This window comes from Eleutherodactylus coqui, chromosome 1 (genome assembly GCF_035609145.1).
Source record: "Eleutherodactylus coqui strain aEleCoq1 chromosome 1, aEleCoq1.hap1, whole genome shotgun sequence".
Lineage (NCBI taxonomy): Eukaryota > Metazoa > Chordata > Amphibia > Anura > Eleutherodactylidae > Eleutherodactylus > Eleutherodactylus coqui.
The window spans coordinates 173,480,166-173,498,088 of NC_089837.1; the positions used below are offsets into that span (position 1 = coordinate 173,480,166).

General features: G+C 41.5%; 2 protein-coding genes across 2 annotated transcripts in view; one reads left to right on the top strand and one right to left on the bottom strand.

The window, feature by feature from the left end:
* The window catches only part of LOC136611116 (elongin-A-like), a 146,274-nt gene that overhangs the window by 54,880 nt on the left and 73,471 nt on the right, over nt 1-17,923 (top strand). The gene's annotated exons all lie outside the window — the stretch shown is intronic.
* KLHL31 (kelch like family member 31) overlaps nt 6,855-17,923 on the bottom strand; it is a 16,516-nt gene continuing 5,447 nt past the window's right edge. Inside the window, exons 2-3 of the mRNA XM_066603856.1 lie at nt 11,109-12,313; nt 6,855-9,208 (exon numbers count right to left, since the gene is read on the bottom strand). Coding sequence (XP_066459953.1) covers nt 8,476-9,208; nt 11,109-12,280 — 1,905 coding nt within the window. The 5' untranslated portion in view covers nt 12,281-12,313 and the 3' untranslated portion in view covers nt 6,855-8,475. The remainder of the gene's footprint in view (nt 9,209-11,108; nt 12,314-17,923) is intronic.

Below are 17,923 nucleotides of genomic sequence, written 5' to 3' on the forward strand. Positions count from 1 at the left end.
GTCAGAAATTGCAGCTGGAATTTGTAAATCACTTTCTATGTAGAGGACAGCAGCTTCTTTAGGGTGCTGTATAGTGTATAAGTGTACCAAGAAAATAAAATGGAGCCACCTGCAAGTGGCAAGTGACAGTTGAGTTGTGTCAAAGTTTGTAGAGTAGTCTACTGGCGACAGTGTGGCTATAACTCTTTCAGTAAAACATCAACACTGTAGTAATAATACCATAGAAACTAGTTAATACTCCTAGTCTATACGTCATTGCACCCAGTTTTCTCTAGAATCCTTTGGTAACATATCCTTTTAATATCTGTGAAACAAGAAGGTTCCAAGGAAATTGTGATGATTGGAGGAGGTTACCTTACATCTTTGTGTCCTTAAAGAAAGGCTAGTCAATTGTATAAATACAGACACATAAAAATGTATTTTATTTCTTCTTTATTTGGATGAAAAAACATTATTTGTAATTCTGTATTTGATTCTTCGACATCTTATATCCTTTCTTATTCTTTGCTTTCAGCAGATTTGTATATAATAGTCATTATAACTATACCAATGTGTCACTGTATAATTGAATAATAACATAGAAGAACAAATCACACTGATCTTTATTTTCCACTGCCGCTTTAAACAATGTGGCACCACAGCTAATGAATAAGGTTTGTATGGACCAAATTCAGAACATGAACCTTCATGTATCTATACTGGGTAAGTATAATCATCTCTTTAGTGAAACTAAAAATAATACTCTCCATTAAAAAAAAAAAAATCTTTACAATTTATTAAACAATAGAAAGACTTCTGTTCCCTTGTGGTAAAATGTCACAATGACTTTTTGAAATATATTTTAATACAACTGGTATTACGAGAATCAGATATTACATAAGAATGTCTTAGAGCAGAAATGATTCAGTATGTTCCGTAGGTACTAAAACCAAAACCTTTTGTTTTCTTATATTAACCTATTGTCATAAATTAATATAGATTTTTCAAAGTTTATTTACATGTTACTACCATTAGGATATATCATAAGGCTAATCTCACACTTTGCAACATGGATATTGTGAATGACTCTTGATTTTTATATTAAGTAGCTTGTTCCTGCAGTGACATCCTGCATAGCACTTGAAAGGCTTGTTCACTTTGGACAAACTCTTTTTTACTGATAGTGTCCCACTGCCAAGATCCCCAGCAACAAATTGTAGGGGAACATGGCAGCAATACCTATTAAGGTATTTTAAAATAGGTTAACTAAACCAGATGGAACCACAGTAGGCCTCATTTTACTTTAGTAGAGTTTATTACAGTATCATGGCTTCTGTTCTAAACAGAAGCCATGGTGCTTGTGTGAACATAGCCGAACATATTACTTCCACCCCATCTTTTATAAGTTGAAAGGGGTTTTCCGGACAAATCCTATTGATGACCTGTCTTCAGGTTTGGTCATCAATAGTTGATTAACAAGGACCCACCCCTCAGGATCCCCAGAAATTAGCTGATCACCAGGCCCACTGTCAGTTCAATGAGGACTGATGTCATCATCGGACTTGGAAGCATCATAAAGGGGTTTAGTCCCATTAAAATTAATGGCAGCATTGCCTCCTTTTGTACTTCCATGTCTGACCCCCGTGTCAGAACCAGAAGTGCCAGAAGTGTAACAGGAGGCTTCAGTTCTATTGCAATGATAGAGGGCTAAGAAATCAGCTGATCACCGGGGATCCTGAGCAGTGGGTCACCAATGATCAACAATTGATGACCAATTCTAAGAATAGATCAGCAATATGATTTGCCTGGAAAACCCCTTTAAAGAAGAAAAATAAAAACGCTCTCACTGGTGTCCCTAGACAGTCATGTTGACTACTTTAGTGCACAAATGTTTGCCTGAACTACATAGTCTATGCACTCAATTGCATATTGTGCTAAACCATAAATAAGATTATTAGAAGGTTTTGTAGAATCAGTCAGCTTGCAGTGTAACGTAAGCTATCCTACAGTTTCTGCCTGTTAAAAAAACAAATGAAGTTGGCGATTATGTAATGTTAAAAAACACCTTGAATTGACAATGCTAAGTAGGTTAACAGGCAGGTAACATGAAGATCTGTAGACGCCTTATTCTATTCTTCTGATCTCTATTGTATGGTGTTATTTGCCTTGAAGAACTGAGCATTAACAATAGAGTGAAAGAAGCCTTATGATGTCAACCATGTCAACCCTTGTATAGTGTAAGATTTGTTTCTTTAACTCCCAGTTAATAAGCTTAAATACATAACAGTATAATTCACTTGTCAATCACCAACAATATGTCGCAATTACGAATTTCTGTGCTGCTGCCAACAGTATAGTTTGTTGTAAGAAGGATTCCCAAATTCAATTGCATTTACTTTACCATTAAAAAGTGGAGTTCAGACTAATTTTAACATTGCAGATACTAGACATTCATCTAGGACAGCATCTGCTGCATCAAATGTACTCCATGAGGGGGAAGAATCAGACAGTCACACAGAGTTTTTAGAGTCCTCTGACGTGTTGTAAAATCTATGTGTGATAGTGAAGATTTCTAATCATCACCTACACAGCCTAATCTATGTTCGGCTGCTCAATGCTTCCTTCTCTTACCACTTGCCTAATACCAACTCATTCAAGTCATCCAATTCCAATATAACTCAAGTAGATGAGGCTCTTAATTCATGGAACAATAATTTTAATAAAGAGACCTTCATTTAGGAAAGTCAATACATCCTTAACCCTAAAATCCAACATTCTGTGTACAAACAGAGAATTAAAGAAATTGAATTAATGGCACTAAATGACTGTTTTGGTAATTTTTTGCTTGATCCAAATGAATGTAAATGTATTTATGGCTCTGAAAAACCACGCCTCTTTAAATGTAAAACACCTGGCATTCCAGTCCAGAAATGTCTGCCTTCTAAAGCTCCATATGCTTTTCTGCTATTTGTAAGTTATCCTGACCTCCGCCACAGGTAATAGGTGTTGAGTGACAACTAGAGATGAGCGAGCGTACTTGGAAAAGCACTACTCGCTCAAGTAATTTGCTTTATCCGAGTATTGCTGTGCTCGTCCCTGAAGATTCGGGGGCGGCACGGAGCGGGGAGCTGCAGGGGAGAGCGGGGAGGAACGGAGGGGAGATCTTTCTCTCCCTCTCTCCCGCCCGCTCTCCCCTGCTCCCCGCTGCGACTCACCTGTCAGCCGCAGCGGCACCCGAATCTTCAGGGACGAGCACAGCGATACTCGGATAAAGCAAATTACTCGAGCGAGTAGTGCTTTTCCGAGTACGCTCGCTCATCTCTAGTGACAACCATTAGTGGAATATATTGTAGTGCCTACAGGCTTTCCATTGTCACATTCATTTATTCTATAGCAAACTCATTTAGGGTGTGTGGAAAGCTGTGAGACAATGCTATTGTCATGGTAGTGGTTCTGACCCAGCATCTGTTACCTGGGTAGAAAACAAAATTCCTATCAATTGGCTCAATAGCATTTTTAAAGACAAAACTGAAGAGGGCAATTCTGGAATTAAAATTTCAAGAAATGTTCTAATTTCAGGAGCGAATGCATTCAAGGATTTTCCCCACTAAGAACATCTATCACCAAAAAGTGATAAATGTTAGATTGCTAGTTGGTCTACTGAGTGCTGTCACTCACCTGGTCCTCTAGTGTATTTGTATGGAATGGCAGTGAGAATGCTCTATTGTAGATTTATACACCTCCTGCCTCACTGCAGACATGCTGGTGACATAGAACAGGCAAGTGGAATCCCCCCATTACTAATTGGTAGGGTTACCGGCAGTAAGGCCCCACAGTGATCTAACATTTAGCACTTATCCTGACTTTTCTTGTGGATAGTTGGTAAACGTTATTAGTAGGAAAAACCCTTTTGAAGGTAGGTACCATCAAAATAAAAGTATTTTATTCACATTGATGTGGGATACTTTAATTGCATGTTTAATAAATAGCTACTTAACACAAAAACTGTATCAGGCAAGGCCAAGTGTGTCCTAAGGGGTGGTTTCACAGCTTTTTCTTTTCTTGGAAGTTGACATTTTTGGGACTTTTTTTAGCCCAAACTATAAGTGGATTCAAAAGAAATGGGAAATATAAAAGAGGGACTTCTACTTCTCTTTCCTGCTTTGGCTTAAAAAGCTGCATTAACTGTGTGAAATCACCCTTAGAGTGGTTACACGTATACGTTTTTGTGGCAGTTTTTCATGCAGTTTGGTTTTGAGCCAAAACCAGAAAAAGATCTAACAGGAAGGAGACAAATAAGACCTTCCTTTATATTCCCTATATATTTTGAATCCATAATTGGTTTTACCTAAAAACTACTGCATAAAAAAATGTGCCCCTAAAACTGCCAAAAAGACCTGTGTGTGAAACCATCCTGAGGGCTCAGTCACACAAGCGCATCGGCACCCGTACACTGGCACTGATGCGCCCATGTGACTGACAGTTAGAAGACGGCTGTACCTGAAGACAAACGTCTCTCTCCAGCGCTGATGAAAGAACACATGACTGGCGATGAAGCCGGTTACATGTTCTTTCCTCGGGCACTGCAGAGAGACGTCCGTCTTCAGGTATGGCCGTCTGCTACCTGCAGTAACACGGGCGCCGATGCGCCCGTGTGACTGAGCCCTAAGAGTGCATTTACAATAACCATGTTTTCAGCCTATGTTCCATCGGCATATTTCTTGCCAAAAATTAGAAACAAATTCAACCAAAGGAAAGTAGGGAAACTACTCTTTGCGGGGATGTTTTCCTATTTTCTTCTGAAATGATCTGTCCTGTTTTTGAAAAAGAAATAAATACTGTATAGATGTGCCTGGGCTGAAAATGTGGTTATGTGAAAAGAATAAAAGCATTTCAAAGAGCAAGCAGACCTCAAGAATAAACTCTGTTTCACCCTCAGTGAAAGCTCAGGAATATCTATTGGAAGATCTCAGGAAGATCCTTCTTGGTAATTTGGTAATAATTTTTTTCTTTTTAAAAAAAATCTTTCTAGTTATCACACTTTTGAATCAAATTTTAGTGATATATTAAGGAAAAAAACCAAGGCTTTGTATCAGAAAAAACATAATAATAAATATTCCATACTTTGTGGGTTTTGGTACATTTGTCATCATGTTTATCAGAACATTTAAATTACAGTCTGCAGTTTCATAACCTTATAAACAGCATTTTTGGACTGCAATTTGTACTTTTTATGTCACCATGCTGTGATTATGCTTCATCTGTGTACTTCATAAAAAATGCATAACTAAGTATAACATTTTATTACATTTTCAGCCTGTTGGAAATTCCAATAAACACTCAAATTCAAGATACGAAATTACTGAACTGTGAATTTAATGTCTGTATTATGAATGCATTTTACTATTTGGCTTTTTGCAATACAGCGCTAAACCAACATTATATTGCTTTGCAAATCATCGGCTGTTTCATTAAATTGGGGAAGGCAATGCCAGCAGTGACAGTTTTATTTACCATGAAGCTTACAGTGCACCTAACCATGCTCAGCAATAAACTGAACTCACCTGTTTTGTCTAAATACAAACCCTACAAGGCAATTGTTAGTGTAGAATAAAGCCACTGTTAAGATACTTTATTAATTAAGCTTTACTGACAGGCTGAATGGTTAAATTAACATATTTAACACATAGGAGATTTCAGAGTTAGGTTCTGAAAAATATAGCAAATTTGTGGAATTTAATGTTATAATTAGAGATGAGCGAGCACGCTCGGATAAGGCAGTTACTCGAGCGAGCATTGCTCTTCTCGAGTAACTGCATTCTTGTCCGAGCAGGCTCGGGGTGGTAGCGGGGGGCGGCGGAGAGTGAAAGAGATCTCTCTCCCCCCCCCGCTAACCCCCGCCACTCCCCCGAGCCTGTTCGGACAAGAATGCAGTTACTCGAAAAGAGCGATGCTCACTCGAGTAACTGCCTTATCTGAGCATGCTCGCTCATCTCTAGTTATAATGTTGTAAAGTGATGGAATATAACTAGGATTTGGGATCATTCTATGATTGTTGGAGTCAGACCTGTGGAACACTCATCAATTCTGAAAGTGAAGGAGTCACATCACTTATGTAGCACTGTGGCCCGTCAATGTTTTTCTAAAAATTCTAATTAATGGAACCAATGTGTTAAAATCACATAGTTAAAAACAGAAATATGATTTCATTGCTAACAATGACTTGTCAGTTTTGTTATACAAAGAAAATAGATTAATATTATATGCAAAAGTTAAGCTGGCTTCATTTTTCAGTAATTATACTTTAGTAATGGAACCCTTTAGCTATAATATTTCTTCTTACTAGTATTGTACCCTTAGAAATCAAATTTTATCTAAGACACTAATATTTAAAATTGCCTATTTAAATTAAAGCTGTTTTCCAATACCGAGCAAAAAAAAGTGTCTGAGGACTGGGAAAGGCACAAAATAACAAACGAAGCCATGCTCAGCAGCCAGATGTCCCCTGATTTCTAGCTATGGGGCTCTGGTCCAGAATGTTTCTGCAGTGGTCACATGCCATTTATCGCTCATGTGATCATTCAGCCAATCACTAGACTGAATGGTTATGCGTAGAGATGAGCGAACGTACTCGGTAAGGGCGATTTCGCAATCGAGCACCGCAATTTTCGAGTACTTCACTACTCGGGTGAAAAGTACTCGGGTGCGCTGTGGCTGAGCGGGGGGTTGCAATGGGGAGTGGGGGGAGAGGGAGAGAGAGAGGGCTCCCCCCTGTTCCCCGCTGCTACCCCCCACTCCCCACTGCAACCCCCCGCCCCACAGCGCACCCGAGTACTTTTCACCCGAGTAGTGAAGTACTCGAAAATCGCGGTGCTCGATTGCGAAATCGCCCTTACCGAGTACGTTCGCTCATATCTAGTTATGTGCCATTCATGAAGTCATGACAGTTGAGGCCAGTGATTGGCTGAGCGGTCATGTGAGCAATAAATGGCACGTGACTGCTGCAGAAAATTCCTCGACCAGCGGAACTAGAGTGCCATAGTTAGTCAGCAAGGGATATCTGACTGGTGAGTATGGTTTAGTTTATCTTGTGTCCTTCCCAGCCCTTAGACATTTTTTGTCAGTGTTGAAAATCCTCTTGAAGATCATTGTTAACAAATGGCATCAACCAAAAAATATTCAGAACATACACTAAGAATACTAACGTACAGGAAAAGCAATCACTTGTCATGCATGAAAATACCCTGTGCTACTTATTAAAGGGATTGCCAAATATGGGACAATTTAAAAAAAAATTGATCCAGGGCTATTAAAACTATTAAAGTGGTGTTACTTACCCATCCTTTTCCCCTGGTGAACCAACAAGGCAGCCCTACTGTCCTTTCAGTCATTGTTTTGGAACAGCTACTACCTGACAACTGCAGCCAATCGGAGTCTACAGCGGTCAGCTGCTATTCTCCTGGAATCGTGGCTCCCAGCATCTGAGTTGTGATGCCAGAAGGACAGGACCTGACTTCTGCAGCCTTTGATTAACTGCAGTGGTCAAGTGGTAGCCATTCCAAAACAAAGACCAGGAAGACAATGTGGCAGCAGAGTTAGTTCGCAGGGGAAGATGATGGGTAAGTACTAGTGATGAGCGAGCACCCAAATACTCGAGTCCGCGTTATTCAAGTCGACCTTTTCGTAAAATTCGACAGCTCTACTCGAGTAGCGAACCCCATTGACTACAATGGGAGACTCGAGCATTTTTTTTTTGTATGTGGGACGCTGGGTTTCGAGCTTTTTCTTTTTCCTAGGTTCATCTCTCTCTCCCTCTCCCTCCAGCCCGCCAAAAAATTTGCCAATGACACGCGCTGCGTCGCAGCGGGGCCAAAACAGGCACGTCACAGCGGGGAGGAGCCAAAAACTGGGGTAGGGTTGAACACGGCTTGATGCTCGTTCGAGTAGCGAGCACCATCGAGTACACTAATGCTCGAACGAGCATCAAGCTCGGCAGAGTATGTTCACTCAACTCTAGTAAGTACCACTGCTTTTATTGTTTTAATAGCCCTGGATCCATTTTTTTTTTTTAAACTGCCTTTAACTGCTTCTTCAATTGGCCATTTTTATTATTCTAAAATACCAAGCTTATGTATTCAATTTTGTGATCTTCATTGTAAATGAAAAGGCATACTACAATGCCTTATTTGCAAATCATTAAAATATAGTAAGTGCATCAGCTTACAATTTCCAAAGCAATATTAAAGTTTTTATAAATGGATATTCTGATGGCTCATTTAATATTTCCTGGCAATGTTACATATAAACAAGGCTTTGTCTACATCAGCTTCTCTTTGACATTTCATGCACAAAGTAATGCAAATGGGCTAGCTGAGACAACTTATAAAATAATTACAACATTTTTTAAAGATTTTTTATTGGCCTGGTACCTGAGAAGCAATGTGCTATAGTAGAAGTATTGCATTCTTTTAATTTCCTTCTGTCAGTAGTAAACCTTTATATACTAACTGGCACTGAAGAAACTGAGCTTGCTCTGGATTCCCGTGTTTTAAAATTTGGCATAGTGATAGTACAGCAAGATACTCCTACTGTTGCCTCAGGTAATTCATCTTCCTCAGTCCATTCATTAAGATCAGGATTGAAGGTCTGGATGCATTTCTTGTATTTCTTTTCCACTTCATTCCAGCCTCCCACCAAGTAGATTTTGCCATTTAGTGTAGAAGCACCTGCAGTGCTCACTCCGTTTTGCAGAGGAGCAGCATAGCTCCACTGACCAGTGTGAGGATTAAAACACTCAACTGGGAGGACATCAACTCTTTCACCACGGCCACCAAGTTGGCTGCCACCCATCACGTATACTCTGTCACCAAGTGTAACAGAGCAATGCCATCCTCTTGGTGTACTCAGACTTGCCTTATCTTGCCAGCTATCATTACATGGGTCATACATACAAACAGAGCGAGAGTATGCATTATTTATGTATCCACCTATGACCAAGATCTTACCATCAATGACCGAGCTGGAATGGCAGCACCTTGCAACCTCTAGTGGTGCTTTCATCTGCCACTGGTTAGTTGAAGGCACATAACACTCAACTGAAGCTAGGCAACCTTCAGAATTGCGACCACCAATTGCAAAAAGCAGGCCATTGAAAACATTCAAACTAAAGTGGGTACGCTTCTGGCTCATGTTTTCAAGGTGAATCCATGTGTTGAAACGTGGGTCATACCTAAAAATACAGAAGTAAGCAAAAAAGAGAGGAAATTAATAGAATTAATATAACATAACAAAATAAGGTATCATAAGCCTGTAAGGGAGAGGAGAAACCCCCTGGGTTATCATGCAATCCTGACTGTATATGTGAGTGTGTTATGTTCTTTATGCTTTTCTTTGACAGAACAGATTTTGTGTTTATAATACGTGTATGTATTGCGGTGGTTCTCAGAAGCAGAGCCATGCCCTAGCCAATATGGTGCCAGGGAGTCACAGCCTCACACACCATATTAATTGGGAACTTGATTGTGTAGCAAAAGGTATGTGAAAGTGTATAACCACATTGCACTCACTCATGTGAGCAATGGTATACTATAAATTGGAGCGGCATCCTGCCAAACTAATAATAATGCTAAAGAGAGGTGCCATTTATCAACTGGGTGTAGGAAAGATGCAGTATACCTGGAAGGGATAGTAGTGCCACAGCCATCATGGGTATGCACCCTTGCTGCTGTACATTAAAGTGGTTGTGTATCTCACCGGCTCCTCCATGGTGTAAAATAAAGCATCTGATATTCACCTCTCCCCTTCTCCTGGCTGATGTCATTTTTACAGCCTGCAGTCAGCCTGCACCCTGTCTCCAACCAAGCTACTGCAACCTATGACAGTGCTCACCAATAATCACTGATCACTACCATAAACCTGCAGCAGCAGGTTTATGGGAAGTCACAGGCTGACTGCAGCTTGTAAGCAAATAGCACAGGGGAGACCCAAAGCAGCTGGCAGGGGATGAGCGGGGAGTGGTGAGTATCAGCTTTTATACCATGGTGGACCCATTGAGGTGCCCTTTATATAACTTGGATAATCCCTTTAACATGGTGTCAGACCTAGTGAAATGGAGTAACGTGGCCATTAGTGGGTCTGAGACAACAGAAGATAAATATGAAAACAACCGACTGATACCAGAGACTACTAAAGAAGTAAGTGTGTGAATTATGTATTTGAGACTACGCCCTGAGAGCCATTGCATCAAACTACAAGTGAGTGTGTCTTCTAAGGAGAAGAGGTCAAATAATTCTATTGAGTTTTTTTGTTGCAGAAGATACATTTTCCTAGAGGCCAATTGCTACAGAATGATTGACACTTGTTATGGCCAAAGGCCTAAGGACTTTCCCAGTGTGGCTGGTTAATATTGCATATACCTTTTAGGTAAGAGCTACAGGGTTATCAGTTTTTTTTTCTAATTCATGCTTTCCATGGTCAAAGATAATAAAAGAGGCTATACTCACCTCTCCTGGCTCCTCCAATGTCCAGCAGCACACCTCCATCCTGGCCACCATGTCTGTGTTGACAGGCTGCAGTCAGCCTGTTTATGGGATATCACAGACTGCTACAGCCAATCACATAGCTCATTTTTCGAGCTCTGAGGTCTGTGTTGGTCTGAAGCAGGCTATGACATCCTGTCAACAGGTTGACTGCAGCTTATAAACACAAACCCGGAGAATGAAGGTGTGCTGCTGGACATGTGGGGAGACAGTAGAGGTGTATATAGCCTCTTTTATTATATTTAGACATAGAGAGCATGAATTTTTAGAAAAAAATATACCTTGGACAACCCCTTTAAAGAGTTGACCCATTTTGTCCCTGTTCTGTCTTAATGTCCCCCTGCAGTTATCAAAGGAGGGCAATTGCCATTGCCCCATCTCCTGAACCTTATCAGCTTTTCATTTAGAATTATTTATTTGCATTTAATTTACACTGATATGTCCATGTGTAAAAATTCTCTATCTCTCTTGCTCTCTCTATTTGGCCACAAAGAGTATAAGAATTTTCAGCAGAACTAAAACACAATCTCCAGGGAACAACAAAGTAGCATATGCCACTTGCTAGGTTTACTTGTTGGAATATACAATTACCTGCAGAAATTGCTGACTGCATGCTTTGCTTGGTTCCTGGCATCATTCTGGTCTTCACCCCCAGCAATGTAAAGAAAGCCATCCATCACTGTGACGCATTGATTAAAACTCTTGGCTGGCAGCTCACTGAGCCTTTTCCATCCACTCTCAGGATCCCTGTATAGGATTTCTCTGCTAAGAGATTTTTCTGTCAATGCTGGTCGGCCTCCAACAGTTACGAGGACCCTTGTTCCTCCACGTATTTTGGTTCTTCTTGATTGTAAGGTGTTTTGATGATATGGAAGCAGATGGTAATTCATGGCTTCAACCAGAAGTCTATGGCATTCTGTATCTTGCATCATTCTTGGCACTGATTGGACGTAGTTAACCAAGTCTTGAGCTGAGATTGTACCAAACCTAATATTACTTAAAAGACCAGAGGCATACTTTATCCTCTTTTCATCATGATCTAACCATTTCATTGCAATCTGAAAGGCAACAATTTCAGATGGTAATTGCAGTTCATCATCTATAACAAGTTCATTTATTTGATCGTATGTTAACTTTAGGAACTGGTCAGTTTCAGAGAACTCGATGAAGTTGTCCCTGATGAATTTTTGGGCAGCTTCTTTTGTACTTTTAAGTCCATAGGTTTCTGCCATATTAGCAACATACATGCAGTTTTCAACATTGATTTCCTGCATTAAAAAGTCACAGCACATGTTTACAAGAGTGTTGATCTGAAGATAGATGGCTGAAGATATGGTACTACCGATTGTGTATAAAGACAGAGTAATTTTACCAGTGTAGGCATAGGTTATTACTGTAGCTAGACCTAGAGGAGAGACATCATTAAGATCAACTCGATGAGTGGAAGGATCCTTCTTCAAAATGTTGTAGAAGTATTCACTGCAGGATGCCATCACAACCTTGTGCACCATGAATGACTTTGTTTTGGTACCAATGGTGAGGTCACAAAGGAAACTATCTTGCCTCATTCTGCTTAACCCTTCCATGAGATTGCATCCATATGAAGAGTCAGAAACCTCTGTGGAGATGTAATTAAAGCCATTTCCTCCATCAATCAAGCCACTAATCCCATTGAGTTTACTTAGCGGACTATCTTCTACAATGATTGTCATCTCATTGATGTCTGATTTGTTTTTCTTGACATTCTTCTTTTTTGGTGCCATGACTGTAATACAGGAATCACAGCCAAGACCTTTCTACAAAATATGAAATAATAACAATTAATAATATAGAGGTAGAACATAGATGGATTTTTGTTATTTTCAGTAAATTCAGTAATTATTTCTGAGTGCTTCTCTGCTCTACAATGTTTCCCCAAAAATAAGACCCTGTCTTATATAATTTTTGCTCCAAAAGGGGCACTAGGTCTTATTTTCGAGGGGTGTGCGTCTTATTATACTTACCTAGCAGGCTTGGTCCACATCTCTCCTGCTGCTCTCCAGAGCTCCGACACTCTTCCCGCCATCCTCAGACGCTCATACAACATCACTTCCTGGTTACATGATTCATAAATCCTGCCTCCAGGAAGAGATGGCTGTGATTGGTTCTTCAATCACTGCTCAGCCAATCAATGCATTGCTGGATGAACTAATGCGATGGCTGTGATTGGTTTATCCAGTGCTGCATTAATTGGCTAAGCAGCGGTCACAGAACCAATCACAGCCATCACTTGCTGGAGGTGGGATTTATGAATCCCGTAACCAAGAAGTGATGTTGTATGAGTGTCTGAGGACTGCGGGAACCACACCGAACCTCTAGAGAGCAGCGTGAGGGACCTGGACTGAACCTGCTAGGTAATGTATTCTTTTTTATGTAGTATAACTAGGGTATATTTTCAGAGTAGGACTTATATTTCAAGCCCCACCCCAAAAAATAGGCTAGGGCTTATTTTCGGGGTAGGTCTTATTTTCAGAGAAACAGGGTATTAACAGTGGTACACAGATATGCTTTACAGCTGCTGCATTGACTATAGGAACTTGTGGTATTACTACAGTATGTGTCCACATGTGTCTGTGGTAAAATGAGAGGTCAGCTGTGATTTATCAAAACTGTCCTTGTTGCCCCTAGCAATGGAACCTATCTAGCAACTGACCGCAGCACAGTTTTCATTGTTGAAGTTACGGTGGTAAAGTGAGAGCTCAGCTGTGATTGGTTGCTAGGGGCAACAAAGACTGTTTTTGGATCAATTAGTCTAGTCAAATCTTAGCTGTTGATTGAAAAATGCGTGGCACGTCACAGACTATGTTACCCGGCCACTTGTGTGAATACTGGTGGAAGAAAAAACATACTGATTCTCCATTCTACCATATTTTGAATGAAATAGGACGGCAATTTCCATTCTCTTGAAATGCCAATGCTTCTTTTTGTATTCTTGTTGTTTGACATTGTTTCTCGACCGGTTCTTTATTAAAAAGCTTACATGGACACATGCTAAATGGCAGTGCTTTTCATTGGACACATTCTGTAGTAATACCAAAACTATCTAATACAAGCATTCAGCAATCTCTATTGCTCCTATTGAAAAGAATGGAGCCTCAGTGCATATGCATGACCTCCACTCCATTCATATGGTGACCTTTGAGAACCCAATTCTCAAAATTGATGGGAGGTCCCAGTGGTCAGGCCCTACTGACAATAAAGTTATCCCCAAGTTTGATATATAAACTGGCATAACCTATGTAATGATGGATTTTTTGCTGTACCACATTTTTCCAGTAACCCATTAAGGAAACAGGAATATCACTGAAAGGGGTTTTACCACAACCATTTATTAGGCTGTGCTCACAACTTGTTTTTCCATATGTTCCTGATAGGCTTCATGAAATGTTCTTGATGAATACGGTGAAAATGTACACAGGGTATAATGGGTCAAAAACATGCCAAAAAAGTGTTTGTATACTTTTTTTTATTTAAATGCATTGACTGGTTTCCAAAACAGAGTATCTTGTGAAATTAATGTATTCAGTGTGGTATATGTTTTTGTACAATACAGGTCAAGGGGCAGTGTAAACAGATGTGTGGTGTACAGATGCATATATTAGGGACACATGGCAATCAACTGCAATTTTCCGCTTACGGAGGAAAAATCGCAGCATGCTCTATTTCTTTGCGGATTCCGCTTGGACAGTTTCCATTGAAGGCAATGGAAGCCGTCCGCTCCGCAGCCCTTTTTCACATTGCGGACTGTGCGGGAAAAGCACCCACACCCTTTTCCAGGAAGCAATGCTTCTTTGTTAGATGTGGTGAAAAAAATTTCATAAAGTGTCTAAAACACATCTGTAAGTCAGTTTTCTTATGCAGCTAACATCAGAAAACTGTTGAATTTTCAGTAGTAAATCTGTCCATATATTTGCAAGCTTTTAGAGTACAGACACCCCTTCATCAGGCAAATAACAAATGAATGAGAGAAAAAAGTACAACCTTTAAGATATGTTACATCAAGTATTTCTACATGGAGTGATAGTTAAAGGGGTTGTCCCGCGAAAGCAAGTGGGGTTAAGCACTTCTGTATGGCCATATTAATGCACTTTGTAATATACATCATGCATTAAATATTGGCCATACAGAAGTTATACACTTACCCCCTCTGGTGTTGGCGTCCCCGTCTCCATGGCACCGACCGAAGCCTTCCTCTCCCTCGATTAGACGCGCTTGCGCAGTCTGCTCTTCTATTGTGTTGAATGGGGCCGCTCCGGCGTGCTCGCGCCGCACATGTCTTCTGCGCATGCGCAATGGAGGCGGGGACGCCAACACCGGAGGGGGTAAGTGAGTAACTTCTGTATGGCCAATATTTAATGCACGATGTATATTACAAAGTGCATTAATATGGCCATACAGAAGTGCTTAACCCCACTTGCTTTCGCGGGACAACCCCTTTAAGTAAGATAAGTCAGATCAAGAACATTTTTTTTACAGATGGGAGGGGTGATAACTTCAGAAATCTGGAGTCAGTTGGATGTTGGTATGAAGAATGTTAGAAGGTGTTAGATTAAGCCCTTTTGTAATCACTGGATTATACATAAATGTGAAGAAATCTCCAAAAACAACTCGGCTAGCCCCGATCCCGGTCTCTTCAGCACTGCATCCATCAGACACTCACTATCTATACTAGAACCACCGACAGAGGAAGAAGTCTCCAGACTGCTATCCACTGCTTACCTCACCTCCTGCGCTAGCGACCCTCTTCCCTCACACCTCCTCCGGTTCCTCTCCCCAGCTGTCATAACCCAGCTTACCACCATTTTCAACCTCTCCCTGACCTCTGGCATTTTTCCTTCCCCATTCAAACACTCCATCAATTCCCATCTTCAAAAAAGAAAACGACCCTTGACCCGATCAAAGCTGCCAATTACCGACCCATCGCAAACCTCCCCTTCATCTCAAAACTACCAGAACACCTAATTTATTCCCGCCTCACATGCTTTCTCTTTGATAACTCTCTCCTTGACCCTCTCCAGTCCGGCTTCCGCCCCACACACTCGAACGAAACCACTCTCACAAAAGTGTCAAACGACCTGATGACAGCGAAGTTGAAGGGCGACTACTCACTACTAATCCTCCTCAACCCCTCCGCTGTGTTTGACACTGTTGACCATAACATCTTCCTTGCTATGCTCTGCTCTATCGGCCTAAAGGACACTGCTCTTTCCTGATTCTCCTCCTACCCCTCGCTGTTGGTATCCCACAGGGCTTGGTGCTCAGTCCCTTTCTCTTCTCTATCTACACAGCCCCAATCAAACAAACCATCCGCAAATTCGGCCTCCAATACCATCTATACGCTGATGACACCCAGTTATACACCTCTTCCCGTGAAATCTCTGAACCATTCCTCCAAAATATCCCTGACTGTCCACTGTCTCTAATACTATGTCCTCCCTTTTTCTCAAACCTCTCTAAAACTGACCTTCTCGTCTTTCCGCCTTCCAACCAACTTCCCCCCAACATCTTCATTCCAGTGTCTGGCATCATAATAACCCCCAAACAGCATGCCCGCTGTCTTGGGGTCACACTGCACTCCAACCTCTTCTTCACCTCCAATATCCAATCCCTGGCTCAGAAATATTTCTAAAATCCGGCCATTTCTCACCACTGACACACTTAAGACACTCATTGTTGCTCTCATGCGTCCCAGACTCGATAACTGTAACTCGCTGCTCATTGGCCTTCCCCGCACCAGACTCTCCCCTCTCTGATCCATACTAAATATGGCAGCTAGACTAATTTTCCTATCCAGCCACTTCTCAGACGCCTCCACACTATGCCAGTTGCTGCACTGGCTGCCCATAACACTACAGAACTCAATTCAAACTCATCACCCTCACCCAAAAAGCTCCCTAAGGTGCCACGCCACTGTACATCGCCTCCCTCCTATCCGTACACCACCCAACCCAAAGACTCTGATCAGCCAACACATTGAGACTAAACACTCCTCTAATTCGATCCTCACATGCTTGCCTCCAGGATCTTTATAGAGCAGCATCGGTCATCTGGAACGCACTATCCGAAAAACGGACAATCATGATGCACGGAACTTCAGACGCGGCTTAAAAACGCACCTCTTCAGGAAGGCATACCAAATTTCCTAATCTAATCTCCCACCCTACAACATGCCTCCTGCCCCTCCCTATGGCTCCCCACACCTTCCACTTTGCCTATAATATACATTTTCTGCCCCTGTACCTCCTTATCACCCCTCATTCTGTTTCCTAATAATTTAATACAGTATGTAATTTTCGGACTGATTTGTGCTCCCAGTGCCTCCTCTCCTGCCCTGGTACCATTAACCAACCCCACCCCTTCTCTTCAAATAAGTGTATACAACATGTAATTGTCTGTGTTCCCTCGTGCTTTGAAAGCACTCTGAAATAAGTTGGCGCTATACAAATAAAGATTATTATTGTTATTGGCCTGGGGTGGCCATGCCCCCTCCGAACAAGCCATGCTCTTCATTTGGCAAAGTGGCATAGTGCAATGTACTTTAATTCAAGCATGTTATAGGTTCAGATGCTTATAGCCTATAGCTATGCCGAGGACCCAACTGAAGGACCGGACTGTCAGCTCGTGTCAGAGAGCTGCAAGCCGCTGCTGCGCTTCTGCTGGTCGGCTATGCCAAGGACTTGACTCACAGCTGTTCTCCTCTCCGGCACTGTGGATGGCCGTCTATACGGAGGAGCGCACTGACATAGTTGGGGGCTCTGGCGAGGATCGGACTGACAGCTGGCACTCCACTCCGGTGCTGTGCTGTGCGGCTATGCTGAAGACCAGAGTGCCAGCTGTTCTCGGACCCCCGCTGTAGCGCTGGGCAGGGCGCCTCTGCCCAGGACTGACAGCAGCTACTGTTGTTCTCCTGCTCGGGACGCTGCTGCCGGCAACCATCCGGCAGTGCTTCCACACTTCCCAGGCCAATCCCATGTTGTGGGCGTAGATGTGGGTGTGCAGTTTGTGTCCACCCTGCTGGTGGAGACAAGATGCACCAGTACTGGTTCAGACTAATATATTCAGAAATATCCCCATTTGTTCTAAAAAGTAGAACAGATACTGTATACATAATTACTGTATAATACTGTCATGACCTTTAAGTATAATGAAAAAAAAGATGTACTAAGTGAACACGAAGAAACGACTATTTGCTAAGAAATATAGTAATATCATCCAATAAAGATACTCTCTGGCTTTCATGGAAGTTACTTAGGTGTGCTCTGAACACATTTATAAAGCTTTCTTGAGTGCAGCTTCAGCAAGAGGTGTAACTGTCTAAACCCCAGCTGTCCATGACCATATAACATTACCATTTTTATGTCACTGCA